This window comes from Elgaria multicarinata, chromosome 9 (genome assembly GCF_023053635.1).
Source record: "Elgaria multicarinata webbii isolate HBS135686 ecotype San Diego chromosome 9, rElgMul1.1.pri, whole genome shotgun sequence".
In the NCBI taxonomy this organism is placed as follows: Eukaryota; Metazoa; Chordata; class Lepidosauria; order Squamata; family Anguidae; genus Elgaria; species Elgaria multicarinata.
In genome coordinates, this window is record NC_086179.1 from 81853128 (window position 1) to 81869320 (window position 16193).

A 16193-nucleotide genomic window follows, 5' to 3' on the forward strand; every position below is an offset into this window, starting at 1 on the left:
ATGAAATGAAATTTTAGGAGCCAGAAATTAAAGCTTCGCAATGCCATGTTGAATCCTAAGTGCATCTTGGCAAACCGGGAGGCAAGCAGCCATTTCAAAGAGAGGCAAAGCAACCAGTGAATGGCCTCAATTATGTTTCTGCACTGAAAGTAGAGCTTATTCCCATTTTTTTAAAAAATAAATAAATAAATACTGAAAGGATCCTTGTGGGCTGCCAAGTGAGATGGCTTAGGCATTTGGGGTTTTGTTTTAGATCTAAGGGCCAGCTCACACACTGACCAGGGGATCCTCTATGCACTGAGCATCACTGGAATCTCATGTGCACCTTTCTCCAGGTATGTGCTATTAATCTATGGTGTTTGCAGAATCTGCCTGCATATATCTGCAGACACGTACACTCAATTTGCCAAATTCCCTCCTTTAGAGGGGGAAAATCACATGAATTGGATATATATATATATATATATATATATATATATATATATGTGCATATATACAGTTAGCCTAGTAGTTCATATGCTTAAAGATGCCTTGCCATTCCTCTAGTTATTTGTTTTGAAGCAATTTATTATAATGTCAGTGGCTTTCTTTTTGTTTGTTTTTTTGACCTGGAGGAGAATGTTCATTCTTCCTTGTGAAGATTTTTGTTCCTCTAGCCAATATTATCCTCAATTGTGAAGCTTGTGAGATTTGGGGTGGATATGCAACATCCAGCTATTAGCTGGTGCATCCTTCTGTGAAGGCAACTCTACCCTCAGAGCATTAATCATCCCTCTTTCTCCCAAAGAGATATCCTGATCAAATTCATGAACAATGGGGGATGCTCAGATTTAGGTGTTTTATTCCCCCTCTCTGCCTTGGTAATCTTTTATTTCTTTCTACACAGATTCTGCACCCCCAGAGACGACATAAAGATTACATTTGTCGTGCTCTGTTTACATAAAATGTCCTTTTCAGCCCATAATCCCAAAGGAATTTCAGAGAGCACCACTTTCATATCAAGTTTGGAAATCAAGGTGCAACTTTAAAAATGCTCCCATGAACAAATGCATGTAGGGAAAGTTACATCTGGATTGTTTCTCTAGGCAGCTTTTCAAGGGATGAATCCATGAGCAGGATTTTTCATGAACTTAGAATCCTGGCATTGTCCCTGGAATAGTTACGTGGACATCTCATTATGAACCTGTGCAGTTATTAATATCTGTAGGAGGGGCCATCTTGAGCACACTATTACCCACAGAAACCTGTTTGTTGGGGCATGTATGAAAGGGCTTTCACACATGCCCCAAATCTGTCATCTCCAAACTATACAATGCTCTTACACAAGAACTATGATTGGATGCCACTCTCTTGGCTTTTAGAAAGGGGATGAAGGCAGAGTTTTAAAATATCTAGACTTTTAAATTATGCAATTGTTTTAATGTTGTACTGTTTTTAATGGGTTTTTTATTATTATGTTAAGGTTTGGGTGTTGTTGTTTTTTTTTAAAATGTTTTTCTCCACCTTGATGGCTGTTTGAAAAAAATTAGACGGTACAAACATGTTAAAAATTAAATAAGGGTGTGACGACATCGTTTTATCTAGTCCTTTAAATTATGTAGTTGTTTAAACGTTTTACTATTTTTAATGTTCTTTGAATTCTGTTAAGGTTTATTTTTTAAATTGTTATCCCCCTTGATGACATTTTAGCAAGTTAGGCAGTATAAAAATGTTAAAAACAAACAAACAAACAAACAAATCAACAAATCAGTTCTAACATCATATAGCCTATATGTCCTGCTCTATCAGGAAATCTGCTCTCAGCAATAGCTCAGGCAAGCAGGCACAACATGAGAAATGCAGCTGGCTCACATTTGGGACAAGATTAGTTTCAGGACCATGGACAGCAATCCAGAAAGCTAGAGAACTGACCATTTGCTCCAACAGTGACTAGGAGGAACAGGTAGAGTTTTATAGTCAGGGCAGTAGAGTCCTTCTGAAGCTCCCAACCCGTCAGGCGCTGCAAAGGGCTAGCGGCCTTTCCCTGCAGATGTTTGTTTATTTATTTATTTATTTATTTATTTTATTACATTTATATACCGCAACACAGCCGAAGCTCTCTGGGTGGTTTACAACATCTCCTGGGGAGTGAAGGTTGGAGGAGCCTGTCAGGGGACTAGAGGAACTCAAGGTCCACTCCTCAGAGTCAGGGGGCAGTGGCACATCCTGGGGTCATGTGAATAGGACATTAAGTCTGAGGCTGTGGACCCCAGTTCAGAAGGACAGGGAATGGTACTGGTGCCTGCCCAGAGTCACTGTCACTGGAGACTTCAGTCTCTCGGGGGTCCTGGTCCTGGGCATGACACCACATACAGTATGCACTTAACATTTCACTTCAAAAGGCTTGTATCCAATGTTAGTTCTATTTAGACTGGTAAAAAAAACAACCTCAGCCATTCTACATGCCAGTATTATAGCAGTGCAAAAGCATTTGGGATACAGGGAGAGAGTGAGTGAAGAAAGGGGGAAAAACAACCCAGGGTTTGTTCTATCACTTGCCAGACATATCCTGGGTAGGGCGACAAATCATGGGTTAAATAAACCATGGGTTAGCACAATATGTGAACCAGGCTATTGGGTATTCCATGCATACAACAGAGATGCATGTGAGGAACTGCTTCCTCCACTAAAGAACTTGAACTGAGAAACTCAATTTAACCCATGCCAGTGCCCATATCTAGTGCAACTCTTAGCATGTATTTCTTCAGGGATTCACAAAGATGCCAGGCATTTATTTATTTATTTTAACTATCCCAAAACATTGGATGGGATGTATGCAAATATTCCTGTATCTCAAAATCTTTGCGTATGTGGGGCATGTTATACATCATACAGGGAGAAGATTTTTTTTTTTTAAAAAAAAAACATTTGTTAAAAGAAATGCCTGATAGAAACCTGCCTGAGCAAATGTATAAATTACATGCTGGTAGGGATCCTTATATAACTAATCGAGGAAATTTGTTTGCTATTACTGACAAAAAGTTTAGAGTAAAGCTTCTAAAAGCTATTGCTGTACATTGTGCATATGATGAATTGATTTGTTTAATTTTTTGTGCTCTTTGATAAAATTGTAAAAACCTATAATTATGTACAATAAAATGGACTACCCTGACATACATCTTTCATTTTTTACACTCCACCTACTGTCACGGCAGACAGTTTTGCCCAGGTTTGTTGCTCTCAGCAAATTTTCCCTCCCCAGTTTTTCCCTTCACCTCCTTCTTATAAATGTCTTCTACCTGGAAAAATATTTAATGTACTACCTAGCCATATGTAGGTGAATCAGGGTCTTTTAGAATAGTGGATTGGGGCAGTGGGGGGAAGCACTGAGGAAGTGTTGCAGCCTACCACGGAGCAATTCAATTATGGCCCTACAAGCTTTTTAGGGAAGTCATGAAATCTTTTTTGTAGGAGATTATTTTTTCAGAAGAGTCTGGATATTGATCATGAAAGGTCCTAGATCCAATTCAAAATGTACTCTTTCTTTTCTTTTTGCAAAGTGGTATAAATACCAGAGAAAATGCAGAGAGGTTTAACTCACTGAGGCTGTAGTTAGACCTAAGGTTTATCCCAGGATTGTCCTGGGGTCAAACCTGTTCATCTAAGTGCCACACAGGGCATCCAGCGCTCAGGCAGGGACGAACCCGGGACGATCCTGGGATAAACCTTAGGTCCAGCTATGGCCTGATAGACCCATGAAATTGCAAACTGGTTTGGGAATTCAGAATTTCACAGGTCTATGACCAATTGGACACATAATGTAAATGGCCACTGAAGGTGTTACATACATCACCGCCTTTTGCATAATACATTAACAATGAGACAGTTACAGTCATGTTCCCTAGTCAACACTTGCAATTATCTCTCTTAATGTTGTTTAGAAGTAAATGAATATTAGATGTCTTTAAAAGATTTTAATGATAATTATTTAGTCTCCTTTCCCCCCTACATAATAAGCACAAAAAGAGTGTGATCATAAGGTTTTGCTACAGTTCTGCAAAAACAAAAACAACTTGTTTTTGTTCAGAACAGGTTTCTGTTTTCATAGTTGCACCTTGAGAATATTCCCTAAATTAAAAGTGTTGAGAAATAATGTAAAGAACATCTATGTTTATCCCTTCCATGTGCACAGAACTATACACAGAAGGGGACACACATATGGGATGGATCATGTCCCATATATGACATAACAAAAAGCTCCCAAGTTTCAAGTGGGTATTTTTATCCCCATACACTCACATTGAAAAACTAAAACTGAAATTGACTTCTTGATGGTTATATCATCATCATCATCATCATCATCATCATCATCTCTCTTTTCTTGCTTGTGGCAGTTTTTCTAGAACATGATGGGCTTTGCCAAGTTATGCTATCTTTTACTGATTCAGAAATTTCCTGGCTAGTGAACATATTTTAAGTATGGCCGCTTTCTGGCTGTTGGTGTGGATATAGTTTGGTAGGCCCACTTTCTGAAGGTTTTCTCTAATTTTTTTTTTTATGTGACTGATGTGACTAACGGAATAATTGCAACTTTTTCATGTTGCCATAATTCTTTAACTTCCATAGCCAGTGGGATATATTTCCTCTCTTTTCCACAACATTTCCGTAATTAGGTATTGCTATGTCAATGAGGTAAGTGTTTTTTTTCTTTTTTGTCTATAACTGTTATATCTGGTCTGTTGCAAAGTATTGTTATGTCCATATGAATTGTTCTATCCCAGTATATTTTATGGTATGCATTTTTCAAGATAGTTTTGTGTAAGTATGTATAGTATGGTGTAGGCCAGAGCTTTCCAAACTGTGTGTCGTGACACGTTAGTGTGTCAGCTGCAGTGTGTAGGTGTGTCACGCGAATGTAACGAGAAACCTCTGAGTCTATGTGAAATAAGAAATACCAACTTGCATGCATTTTTACACAACAAAGGTGCCGATTAGTATGGTGCACTAGTATATTCCCCTTCCGTCGTATCTGTGTATGCACACCACGGTCGAGGGATCATACAGGTACTGCGCATGCACAGTATGCATAATAGGGTCGAAACAGCTGATTCTGCATCACTTACGGTGACGTGGCTGCACCAGAAGTGACACATTCAAGAAATTCCATGGGTCCAGTTTTTTGACAGAACACCGTCTCACCTGCTGCTCGATCGCAGCTCGCCAAATTGGTTCAATGTGAAAAGTCTTGGAAATGTATGTTATTATCTTGCAAATCATATATTTTTAAACATATAAATGAAAGGTTTTCATGAGATATGTTGTGTCCCCATACATTTCGTTATTACAATTTATGTATGTGTCTGTATCTCTTATAAGGGGTTAGTTTAACCTTCGGTTTGCTAGTAAAACTGAATTATTGTGTCGCGAAATGATGCATGTCTAAAAAGTGTGTCACCAACATGAAAAGTTTGGAAAGTTCTGGTGTAGGCTGTTGGATAATGTTGAATTTGATGGCCAATTATTGGTGAATTATTTTTGCAGCTGTATTGTGTCTGCATAGTCCATTCCTGCCAGAATGTTACATCCTCCTGTAACATGGTTTATTGTTTCTTGGGACTGATGACATTTCCTACATTAATCTGTTGTTACACTTAGCTTTTATGATGTATTTTTGGTAGTTCTTAGTTGCTATAACTTGATCCTGTATGGCTATTAGGAATCCTTTTGTTTCCGGAAATAGCTCGCCCTTCCTAAGTCATTCATACAATTGTTCTTTATTTGTGGGTTCTGTATTATGTTGTAATGCTTCCCATGTAGTGCTTTTTGTGCCCATTCTTCTTTTTTCTCTGTTAGTGTGAGTGGTTGTATTTGGTCTTCATTTTGTTGTACTAGGTTGAGTGGGGTGTAATTTTTATCTGCTTTTACTATGGCTTTATGAATAGGGGTGTTTTTAGTGTGAAATAATTTATCATCATCATCATCATCATCATCATCATCATCATCTCTAATCATCCTTTACTCCTCATCAAGCTCCAAAAACAGCTTACATTTTTTTCAATCAAACAGCTCATTAAAACCACCATGATAAAATCAGTAACACACACACACACCTGCTAAAACAGCAGCAAAAATGCCAACTAACTCAAAATAATCATTAACAGAAAAAAATACATACTCTCTTGAAATCACTTGCAATGAAAATATTGGCAAATATTTGATTCTTATTTTGGCTAAAAATTGAATTACATATTTCCCCTCAACATGCTTATGCGACTCTGTTCATGCAAATTTAATGTAAAAAATTAGTCATGAGATGCTCCTTAGGTGTTAATAGCACCTCTTCCCCTGTTACAGATTACAAGCGTTGTCTCTGATGGGGCTTTGCGGGTAAGTATAGCTGAATGCAATGCAAGTGCACCTCTGTTGCAGGTAAGTATAAAAGGCATACAGTCATTTAAGTCAACATGACAGCATATGCCTCAATAGGGATACCGTACTAATTTGGCATATTTGCAATTGATGCACAGCACCGAATGGGTTGCATCCAATTGTGTCCGTCCGCCAGCGCAAAGGATGCCACTGGAGGAATGGATTCCCCCTCCCCTGGATGACCCACCAGAGCAGATCTGGAGAAGGTGTAGGGGGAGGGAGAGGAAGGGGAAGTCCTGTTGCCTTGAGTAGAAGTCTGCTCACACAACGTTGGATGGGACCTAATACATATAATTTCAACCATAACAGAGCCACAGATTATTAATAATCATAATAATAACAAAAAATGAAAACCCACCATATTCAGGGACCTGTCCGGTTCCACGTTTCAACAGCAACCGTACTCTCCTGCCGCCGGATTTGATAAGTTCTATTGCTCTGGCATGTGTCATGTCCCTTGTGGTTTCTCCATTAATTTCAATTATTTGATCCCCCACCTGCCGGTGGGGAAAAAGACGCAGTTAGAGAAAGGTCAAAGGAACATTTACCTTTAAATATACACATGTATGTATTCATTTTAATGCATCTAGATTGTATGTATGTATTCACATGTATGTATTGCCCCAGATACCCCAATGTACAAGTTTCCTCCTGCCTTGGGCTACTATTCAAATAAAAATTCTCATCTCCTTGCCTCCTTGACACGTAAGCCATGTTTACTTTGCACTATCACTCGTACAGACACTTTGGACACAAGGAACAGAACCATTCTGCCATGAATACATAGCAGCTGTTTGGAATGTTGAAGTGCACAGGATGTGGAAGAAGTTGGATCGCTTCTATGTTCAGAGGTAGTTTCATCCATGTATACTACAGCAGTGGGGCAGTTTGCCAAGGAGCATGGCCAGTTCACTCTTAGAGTGTCATCAGACAGGGGGGAAACTGTTTCCCTACCATCGCTTTGGCCTCCTGCTGCTGTCCCACAACAGCGATGAACAGCTTCCTCTTTCTTCACATAGGGAAGAAACAGGAAGTAGCAACGACCACATGGCCCATTCAGTGGGTGTTTTTATCGGGCTGCTTTTCCTGCACATAGCAGGAAGTGGCGGCAAGTTTCATTTCAATAAAAAAATGTGGATTTACTAGGGTAATGGTGAAAAGACCAGAAGGAGTGGGAGATGCACAGGAGGTGAGTGGCATTGTCAAACGGACCCACGAAAAACCATGAGTGGCCAGTAACGAGCGTGCAATAAAATGCTCGTCTGATGATGCGTTTAATCTGAGGGCTGTTTATGGCATTATCAGGTCATGGATTTAGATCTTCTGACATACACGGGCAAGTTATTCAATAACAATAACAACAACAACAACAGGGGCAAAACCTCAGCAACATTAGCAGATTTTAACCCCATGGATTTCAGTGGGGGAGTTAAGCATGTACTTAATTTTCTTCTGTTGAAATCAATGAGCATGAAGAGTGCTTAACATTGGCCAGATTGAGTGCCATTTCCTTTTAAAATGTGAACCCTTGTTTTCAGTTTAGCAGAGAGGATCTTGGCTACATTAGTCTGACATCCTATTAATGGACAAATCACAAACGCATATGCACATACAGCCCCAAACAAACTACAACTCCCATGGTATGGAACTCCATCAGAGAAAAATTCTAGACTAGCTCTGCCATTGAGATGCTAGTTCTCTACATGCAATCCATTTTAATATATTTATTTTTTAAAAATAATAACTCCACATCCTGCAGTCTGCAGGTATAGTCCCAGGAGGCCATTTAGCTGATCTTAAGGTTTATCTGATCTAGCCTTCCGTTCCCACAGTATCCAACCAGATTTTTATGAGAAGCTCATAAGCAGAACATGAATGCAATAGCACCCACACACTCTTGTTCTCCAGGAACTGGTACTCAGAGACATACTGCCTGCAATACTGGAGGTATTATGTAGCCATTGGCAGCTTTATTCTCCATGAATTTGTCTAATAACCTTTTAAAGCCATCCAAGTTAGAGGCCATCACTACATCTTGAGGCAGCTGAACCCATTGTTTCACTGTGCATTGTTTGAAGAAGTAGTTCCTTTTGCCTGTTCTGAGAAGTTGACAAGGCCTTACATGAATGGGTGAAATCATCACTAGTCAGGATATCCCTTCAAATTCAGTATCCCTTAGTGGGGGTTCAATTTGTCATCAACACAGCATTATTGAGACTCAGCACAGTTGTTTCATCTCCCACTAGTGATACAGAAGAGTTCCTGCTTCTACTGATTGTAACATTTTATACACAATGAGTAGCCCATGTTGTGCTGGCAGCAAAAAGAAAAGAAAGAAAAAGAAATACATTCGACAAATTTAATTGGGCAAATTTAACAGAAATTGGGCTGTTAATTGTTCAGGCGATCTCTTGGTCTAACGTTTTAATGTGTGCTGTATTCAATAATCTTCCCTGCTGGTGGCCTCAGAGTTTTGTTGTAATGGCCTATGACTAAATGCAAAAGAAGTGATTTGATTGCAAGATATCTCATCTTTGTACTTGATAAGCGATGAAGTGCAATATCATGCAGCAGATGAAGTAATTCAGTGATGTTTCCAGTATGAGCAAAACCTCAGCAACCAACCACCAATTGCATAATAACTGTTACCGCAATAGAAACTCCTTGATATATTAGTACAGCACGCATTATTTTGACAGTGTGTGTGTATATGTGTGTGGGTATGGCTAGACGAGGGGGGTTGAGGGGGATGATCTCACGATTTTATGATCGCGAGATCGTCCCCCTCGTCTACACGAGGCAGCGACATCATGGCCGCCATTTTGGATTTTTTTTTAAAGGAAAAGGAGCGCATGACCATGAGGTATTTTTTTTAAAAAAAAAAAACTTGCGCACCCCCCACCCCACCCCCGATGGGCACAGAGCTCCTGAGGAGCTCCATGTGCGGAGCTGGAGGAAAACCGCAATGGCGGGCCACATGTGCCGCGGTCCTGGGATCATCCCGAGACTACGGGAAAAAGCGGGATGGAAGGGTAGGGCGATATCCTGCGGAAAGGGAGGAATCATCCCTCCCTGCTCCTGCGTGTCATGTGGATGCCCTGGGGTGATCCCTGGGATATTGCCCCATCTAGCCATGCCCTGTGTGTGTGTGTGAACTGTATCTTTCTTGTCATTTGGATGGAATGTCATCATGAAGTACCCGGACGGGAAAACCCCTCGTGTAGTTCAGGAGGCAGAAAATGTAGCATTATTTGAACATCTCCTGAAGACACACTTGTTCACCCAGGCCTTCCCTGGGCTTTAAATAAATTAACTAAGCCACTCCATTCTGCTGTCCCATTTTACCGCTCTTTTATTGTCGTTGGAGATGTTTTAATACTATGTTTTTGTGGTATGTTTTAATGTTGGGTTTTATTATTGTACTCTAGTGTTGTGAACCACTGAGAGATTCTATTATAATCAGCGGTACAGAGCTGCTACAAATAAATAAATAAATTACACACAGTCACTCTACCCTATGAGAGTTGGCAAAGGCCAAGCCATTTTGTTTCAGGAGCTGTGGGCAGATTTGCCTTTTGTGCAGTTTTTCTCCCCATTCTAAAAGGCAGAAATGCTTTCCCTAAGGCTTAGTTGCTGGCAGTAAAAGCTTTAAGATCAAATATACTGGAGTTTTTGGCCCTTTTGCCTGTAGCCTCATTTACGATTGGAATGCACCCCCCCACTTGATAGTTTCTTCAAATGGGGTGCAGCTGAAGACGGTTCAGCTGCCCTGCCTAAGCAACCTGGCACTCCTTTAAAAATCATTCAGCCTCAAAAATTATGGAAGATGGTGTTTATTGAGATTAAAGATATTGTAGGAATAAAGACTGATGAGACACCAAGAGTGGCATTACTATCTCTATATGGAGATGTGAAGTGTACCAAAGAAACTAAAGAATTGATAACCAATTTGCTGACTGCGGCAAGATTAATTGTATCAAGGAACTGGAAGATTCAAGGAGACTATTCTATTGAAGAATGGTACAAAGAAGTGTGGGATATTACTATTAATGATAAATTGACATGTAACATTAAAGTAAGAAGAGGTATAGCAAAAACGAATGAATTTGAGGGGATTTGGAGACAGTTCCTGGTATATGTGTTCTCCAAAGGAAGTGGGAAACCGCCTCCAGAAGAGGTCTTAAGGTTTTGGAATCAGGAATGATCCCAAAGGGAAGGGGGGCACTTTCTTTTCTTTTTGATTATGTTTATGGATAAAATTATATGCTAACAGTTAAATAATGTATTATGACTTGTTTATGTGTGTGATGTTATGTTGATGTATTTTATTTAGTGTTTAATAAAATTATATTAAAAAAAATCATTCAGCCTTTTGTGCATTTGTTGACCCTTTGAAAAGCCTTGAGAGTTTTTCCTTTTAAACATTTCAAAGGAAAGCTTGAAGGATCCAATTGATGCTAGCCCTCTGATATCCGCTACTCCCTGCATCCCTCGCCTCGGGGAAGGCAGTGAGGTTGCATCACTGGACAGAAGCGAATGTTCTCGCTGCCTGTGAGAGTTGTTCACTGGATCAATTGCTGCTGGCGATCAGGCAGCAAAAGGTGCTGTCGGTGTCCCTTTTCCTGAAGCAGAGCAACAAAGTCCTCTGCTGTCTGCTAGGTGGTTTTTTTCCCCATGGAAGTGGGGGACTTGGTAGCAGGTGGAAGGCTGGCACGTCCAAGCAGAACTGAGGCAATTGATCTGCTCAAAGTGGGATGTGCCTGCCTTGATTCTGCTTGTAATGATTTGGGTGGGGTGCCTGCATAATCAAACAAGCCCTGCTTTGAATTTTCATTTCTTCCATAATTTATTTATGGGAGAAAAAAACAGTCTTGGGTGTCCCTGTATTCTTAATGTCACTACAGGTGGCAACACACCCACACACCCTCTATACTATACAGAAACACACACACACACACACACACACACACACACCTATATCTATATCATAGTATCTATCTATCTGGATTCCACCTGGTTCTTAACATTTAATGAAGAAAGTTGTCATTAAAATGGAAATCTCTCCCTCCTTTTTCCTTTTTTACTACAACACAATACATTCCCAGCAAGGTCACAAACTGCTCCCCTAATGCCACAAGCAAGCATACCCTTTATTCATGACTGCAACATCAATGTTGTCCCTCTTGACAAACATGCAGATGCCTTTCCCCAAGAAAAATGGGTATCTTCATTTGTCTAATAAGCTGAACAGTTAAGGACAATGCCACACAATGGCTCCCTAAACCCCACTGTTGTCTGTTTCGATGCCTACTGATGGGACAGGGGTTATCACCCACCTATGCAAATGACTGTGGAATCAGTCAAAGAAGCATGGTAGCAATAGAACAACAGGCCGCTGGTCAATATTTTCCAGCTAAAGGAAAGGGGCAATTTGTTTTGCTGGGACAGTCGATCACTGGCGCACTGAATGACAGATAACTTAGGTGGGATTCTTTTAAAACAAGGTACAGCTGCTGGAGAGGAGGACACACGGCTGAGCAGATTAAATAAACACATTTATCAACACTAGAGCAATAGCTCAACGTGAGGACAGTTTTCCCTGCCAGAACAGAGAGAATTTTCACTATGGGTACTGGCTCATAGATAAGTCATTTTTGTAGTAAAGGTGCTCTTTTACCAAATAAATAAATAAATAAATAAATAAATAAATAAATAAATAAATAAAGGTTTATAACACAAGAAAGCCATATGAAGGCTTTATTGCTGGCCATTGATCTTGTCCTAGTTTGAAAAACAACTGCTTTTGTACAGTCTCCCACAAGAGCGTGAGAGCGTTTGTGCTTGCCGTGAATATTGCGAACTATTCTGTGCCAGTTCGATACTTACGGCCCACCCGTGGAAGCCACCAAAAATGGCTTCTGTGTGGTGGTGTTTTATGCCAGTGCTAGTTCTAGGTTTTTGTAGTTTTGCTGCTTATATGCTTGGAGAGCGCAGGTGAACAGGCCATAAGGAGGAGGAGCAGCAGCGGGACCAGGGGGCTTTGCTGTGCTGAGGGCCTTGGCAGGTGCCTGATAATACTCACCTCAGCCTGTTCCATGCCTTTGAAAGCTGCTTTCCACATGTTTTGTCCTGAATATGTGCAGACACTGTGCCAGTGCTAGAAGGAACAATGTATTGATACTGGGAAATGTATTCTCCTGCAGCTACTGTGAGGATTGCAGCTGAGCACTGCGGGAACAGGGACGTTTGAAGGGTGGCAGGTGATGTCAGCGCCCCGGCTAATAAACGTGTGCCAGAGCTGCACCCCTGTGAGTCCTGGATCCACTACCCCACTGGCTACACGTAATTGGGAAAGGGAATACCAGGAAGAGGCTGAGAGGAGCAGTAACTTGTAATTGTATTTTAAAATTACCCTGTCAACGTTCCACCTTTACCTGGACCCCTTGATCAGTTCCTTAAAGATATTTTGCCTCTTTAAGAGCCCTTCCTTCCACCAGATGGCAAGTTTCTACCTTTTATCTTCCCCTCTCAGTAACATGGGGTTTAGGCCTTAGGCGTGGTGTAAATGACACTCCAGACAACAAGAGTTTAAACAACCTATTTACTATGTTATATAAAATGGCAAAATCACACAAACTAAGGTTTTTTAGAATCTATCCACTTGAACCTCATTTGAAGTCCCACTCCCTTTCCTGAATATTCACCCTGTCTCCTGGTCTTCAGGAGGACTTTTGGCCCCTAAATTTTGGCTTGGCCAAACTTTCGGCCCAGACCTAACTTTGCCTATTGGATAATGTGCGTAGCTGCTTGTAGTCAATAGAATATAAATAAAATATAGTGTTTCAGCAGAATGAAGTACTCTGTCATATTCACAAATCATTTACATTTCTTTGATGCAATTGTATGTTACATCTTAATTACTCTTTTCTGTTACACTTAGGCATTCAGGGGAGTGCATCGCTTAAAAGAAAGAGTCACTGCAGTTCAGATTAATTCAGATTCACCAGCCATGCACTGGAACAACTGAGCTATGAAATTGGGCGGCCTGTTTTGTGACAATAATGAGGAGATAATATTCCTAGGGAACTTCTAAGTGACATTATTATTGATAGGTTAATTACAAACAAAGTGTAAAGCTTTTAAAAACAATTAAAATAAAGAGACTCGGATAGATGCAACGTTTATACATACTTTAAAAAACCTTCTATTTAGTAGGCAAATCATTACTACCCTGCCCATCATACTTCTCCAAATAAAATCAGGAAATGTCTATTGATTTTTTCTTTTTCTTTTAGACATATCAAGTCTTCTCAGACAAGCATGTTTATGTCGATCCTGCAGAACTCTAGATTCTTGGATGCCCTTAAGTCACATTTACGCAACAGGCCTCCTGGGGTTTGGATTTGGCACTGTAGCCCTATGTGGGAAACACGGGAAGCGTTCTTAGGCCTCAGCTAGATGAGGGGAGTCAGAGGGGGCGATCTCATAATTTTATGATCGTGAGATGGTCACCCTGGTTCACACGTGGTGTGTGACATCGCACCCGCTCTTTGGGTTTTTTTTTTGTTAAAGGGGATGGAGTGCATGAGCGCTCGTGCGCAAATAGTAAGTTTGTTTTTTAAAAAAATCCACCACCACCCCGCTCACCGCACCCCACCCCTGATGGGCACAGAGCTCCTGAGGAGCTCTGTGCCCCATGCCCGGCTCCTTGTGGTTACTCAAGAGGAGCTGGGACAAACCGCGATGCTGGGCCACACGTTCTGCGGTCTTGGGATCATCCCGAGAGCGCGGAAAAAATGGGCTACAACTGTAGGGCCATATCCCGGGCCAAGGGAGGGATCATCCCTCCCTGCTGCCAGGATGCCCTGTGTGTCATTTGAATGTACAGGATGATCCTGCCCTGTCTAGCTATGGCCTTAGAATAAAAAGATACAATGCAAGACAGAAAGATCCTGCAATGACATTGTACATCTTATCATGTGCGGTGCATAGTTATTATTGTTCTCTTGAAGACTGTGTGGTATGTTGTGTTGCATATCAATGTAGATTAAAACACACAGATGCATATTGACGGAAAGATTTGGGCATTAATGCAAATCTGACCCCACCCTCTAAAACAGGGATAGGGGAGCCTCTTTCAGCCCAAGGGCCAAACTGAATTTTGAAGACGCTCTCGGGAGCATTTTCCAGTGGTGCGCAGAGTGAAAGGCAAAAGGAGGAGAGCAAATGCAAAAAGCTCTTATTGTCAGGAACTAAGCCTTAGGAGAGACATTTCAATCATTTAGAATGGGGGACAACTTCACAAAGTTTGGGAAACCACCCAATGATTGGTGGTTGGCAGAAAGGGGGTGGGGCCAGGGGAATGGGCACGGCCATCTTGGTGATGCCAGGGAGGCATACTGGGATTCCAGGAGGGTCTTGTGGTTCCACCCTGCTCTTCTGTGCTCCTCCTAAATGATTTTTCTGGGTAGTAAAGGTATTTGGTAGAACTCCAAATACTTGAGCATTGATGTAGCCAAATACATGCATGGGAGAAAACTGGTAACTTAAATGAGATCTATGGGCTCAACTACACCAAGCAGGATAATCCACTATAAAAGCAGTATGAAAGTGGTACATAAAAGGCAGGATCTACACTACTGCTTTATAGCGGTACTGAAGTGCACTGGCAACTGTTGGGGCCCATGACACATCTACACCAAGCAGGATATAACACTATGAAAGCGGTATGAAAGCAGTATATAGTGTGTGTCAATGGGCCCCAACAGTTGTCAGTGCACTTCAATACCACTATAAAGCAGTAGTGTGGCTCCTACCTTTTATATACCACTTTCATAGTGATTACCTGCTTGGTGAAGATGAGCCCTATGACATGGAATTGAACTATCAGGGATACTGAGGTCACTGGGAAGGATAGCTAGTTAATTGGAGCATGGGCCAGCTTGCGATACATGTAGGTGACTAGATGTGTTTAGCAGGTTAGTAAATGCTTTTCATCGATGTGCATGCTTGGCGTATGACGTCCCAAAGCAATTACAGTAGCCAAATTTTAAGCAAGTTGCCCGCTGTGCTGTCCTCAAATGAACAAGGCTCTGCCTACAACAACAACAGAACCTCATTACAGGTGCAGCGCTTCCCTGCTGCACCAGAAATGAACGTAATTGCATGCGTGGGGGCTTTCAACCTATGTTAAGTGGGGAAATTTTATGGTAAAAACAACCCTCGATGATTGTGCACAAAGGGCACTGCTGTTTGCCGTCTTCGTAATGCATTTTATAATTAAACCCTCTTGAAAGAGACTAATTACCTTATGGAAAGTGACATCTCCTGTTTATACATGTATTGTAGCTTCCTAATTAAACGTTCTTTATTATTATTATTATTATTATTATTATTATTATTATTATTATTATTATATTTATTTGTATCCCACCTTTTGCCCAATAGTGGGCCTCAAGGCGGCCTTACAAAATTTAAAACATATACATTTTAAACCTAGGAAAAGAAATGTACTCCCAAAAGAATACAATATTAAAACATAAACAATTTTACAAGTCCTTAACATAGATGGAGGACCAGATTATTCTCCAAAGGCCTGCTGGAACAAACAAGTTTTCGCCTGCTTCCGAAAGCCCATCAAGGAGGGAGCCAGTCTCGCTTCCCCTGGAGCAGCCACCGAGAAGGCCCTCTCCCATGTTCCCACCAAGCGCACCTGTGAAGATGGTGGGACTGAAAGAAGGGCTTCTCCAGAAGATCTCAAAGCACGGGCAGGCTCATAAGGGAGA

General features: G+C 41.0%; 1 protein-coding gene across 1 annotated transcript in view; it reads right to left on the bottom strand.

Moving 5' to 3' along the window:
- MAGI2 (membrane associated guanylate kinase, WW and PDZ domain containing 2) overlaps nucleotides 1–16193 on the bottom strand; it is a 748620-nt gene that overhangs the window by 23253 nt on the left and 709174 nt on the right. Inside the window, exon 21 of the mRNA XM_063134211.1 lies at nucleotides 6767–6905. Within this exon, the coding sequence (XP_062990281.1) occupies nucleotides 6767–6905 (139 nt within the window). The remainder of the gene's footprint in view (nucleotides 1–6766; nucleotides 6906–16193) is intronic.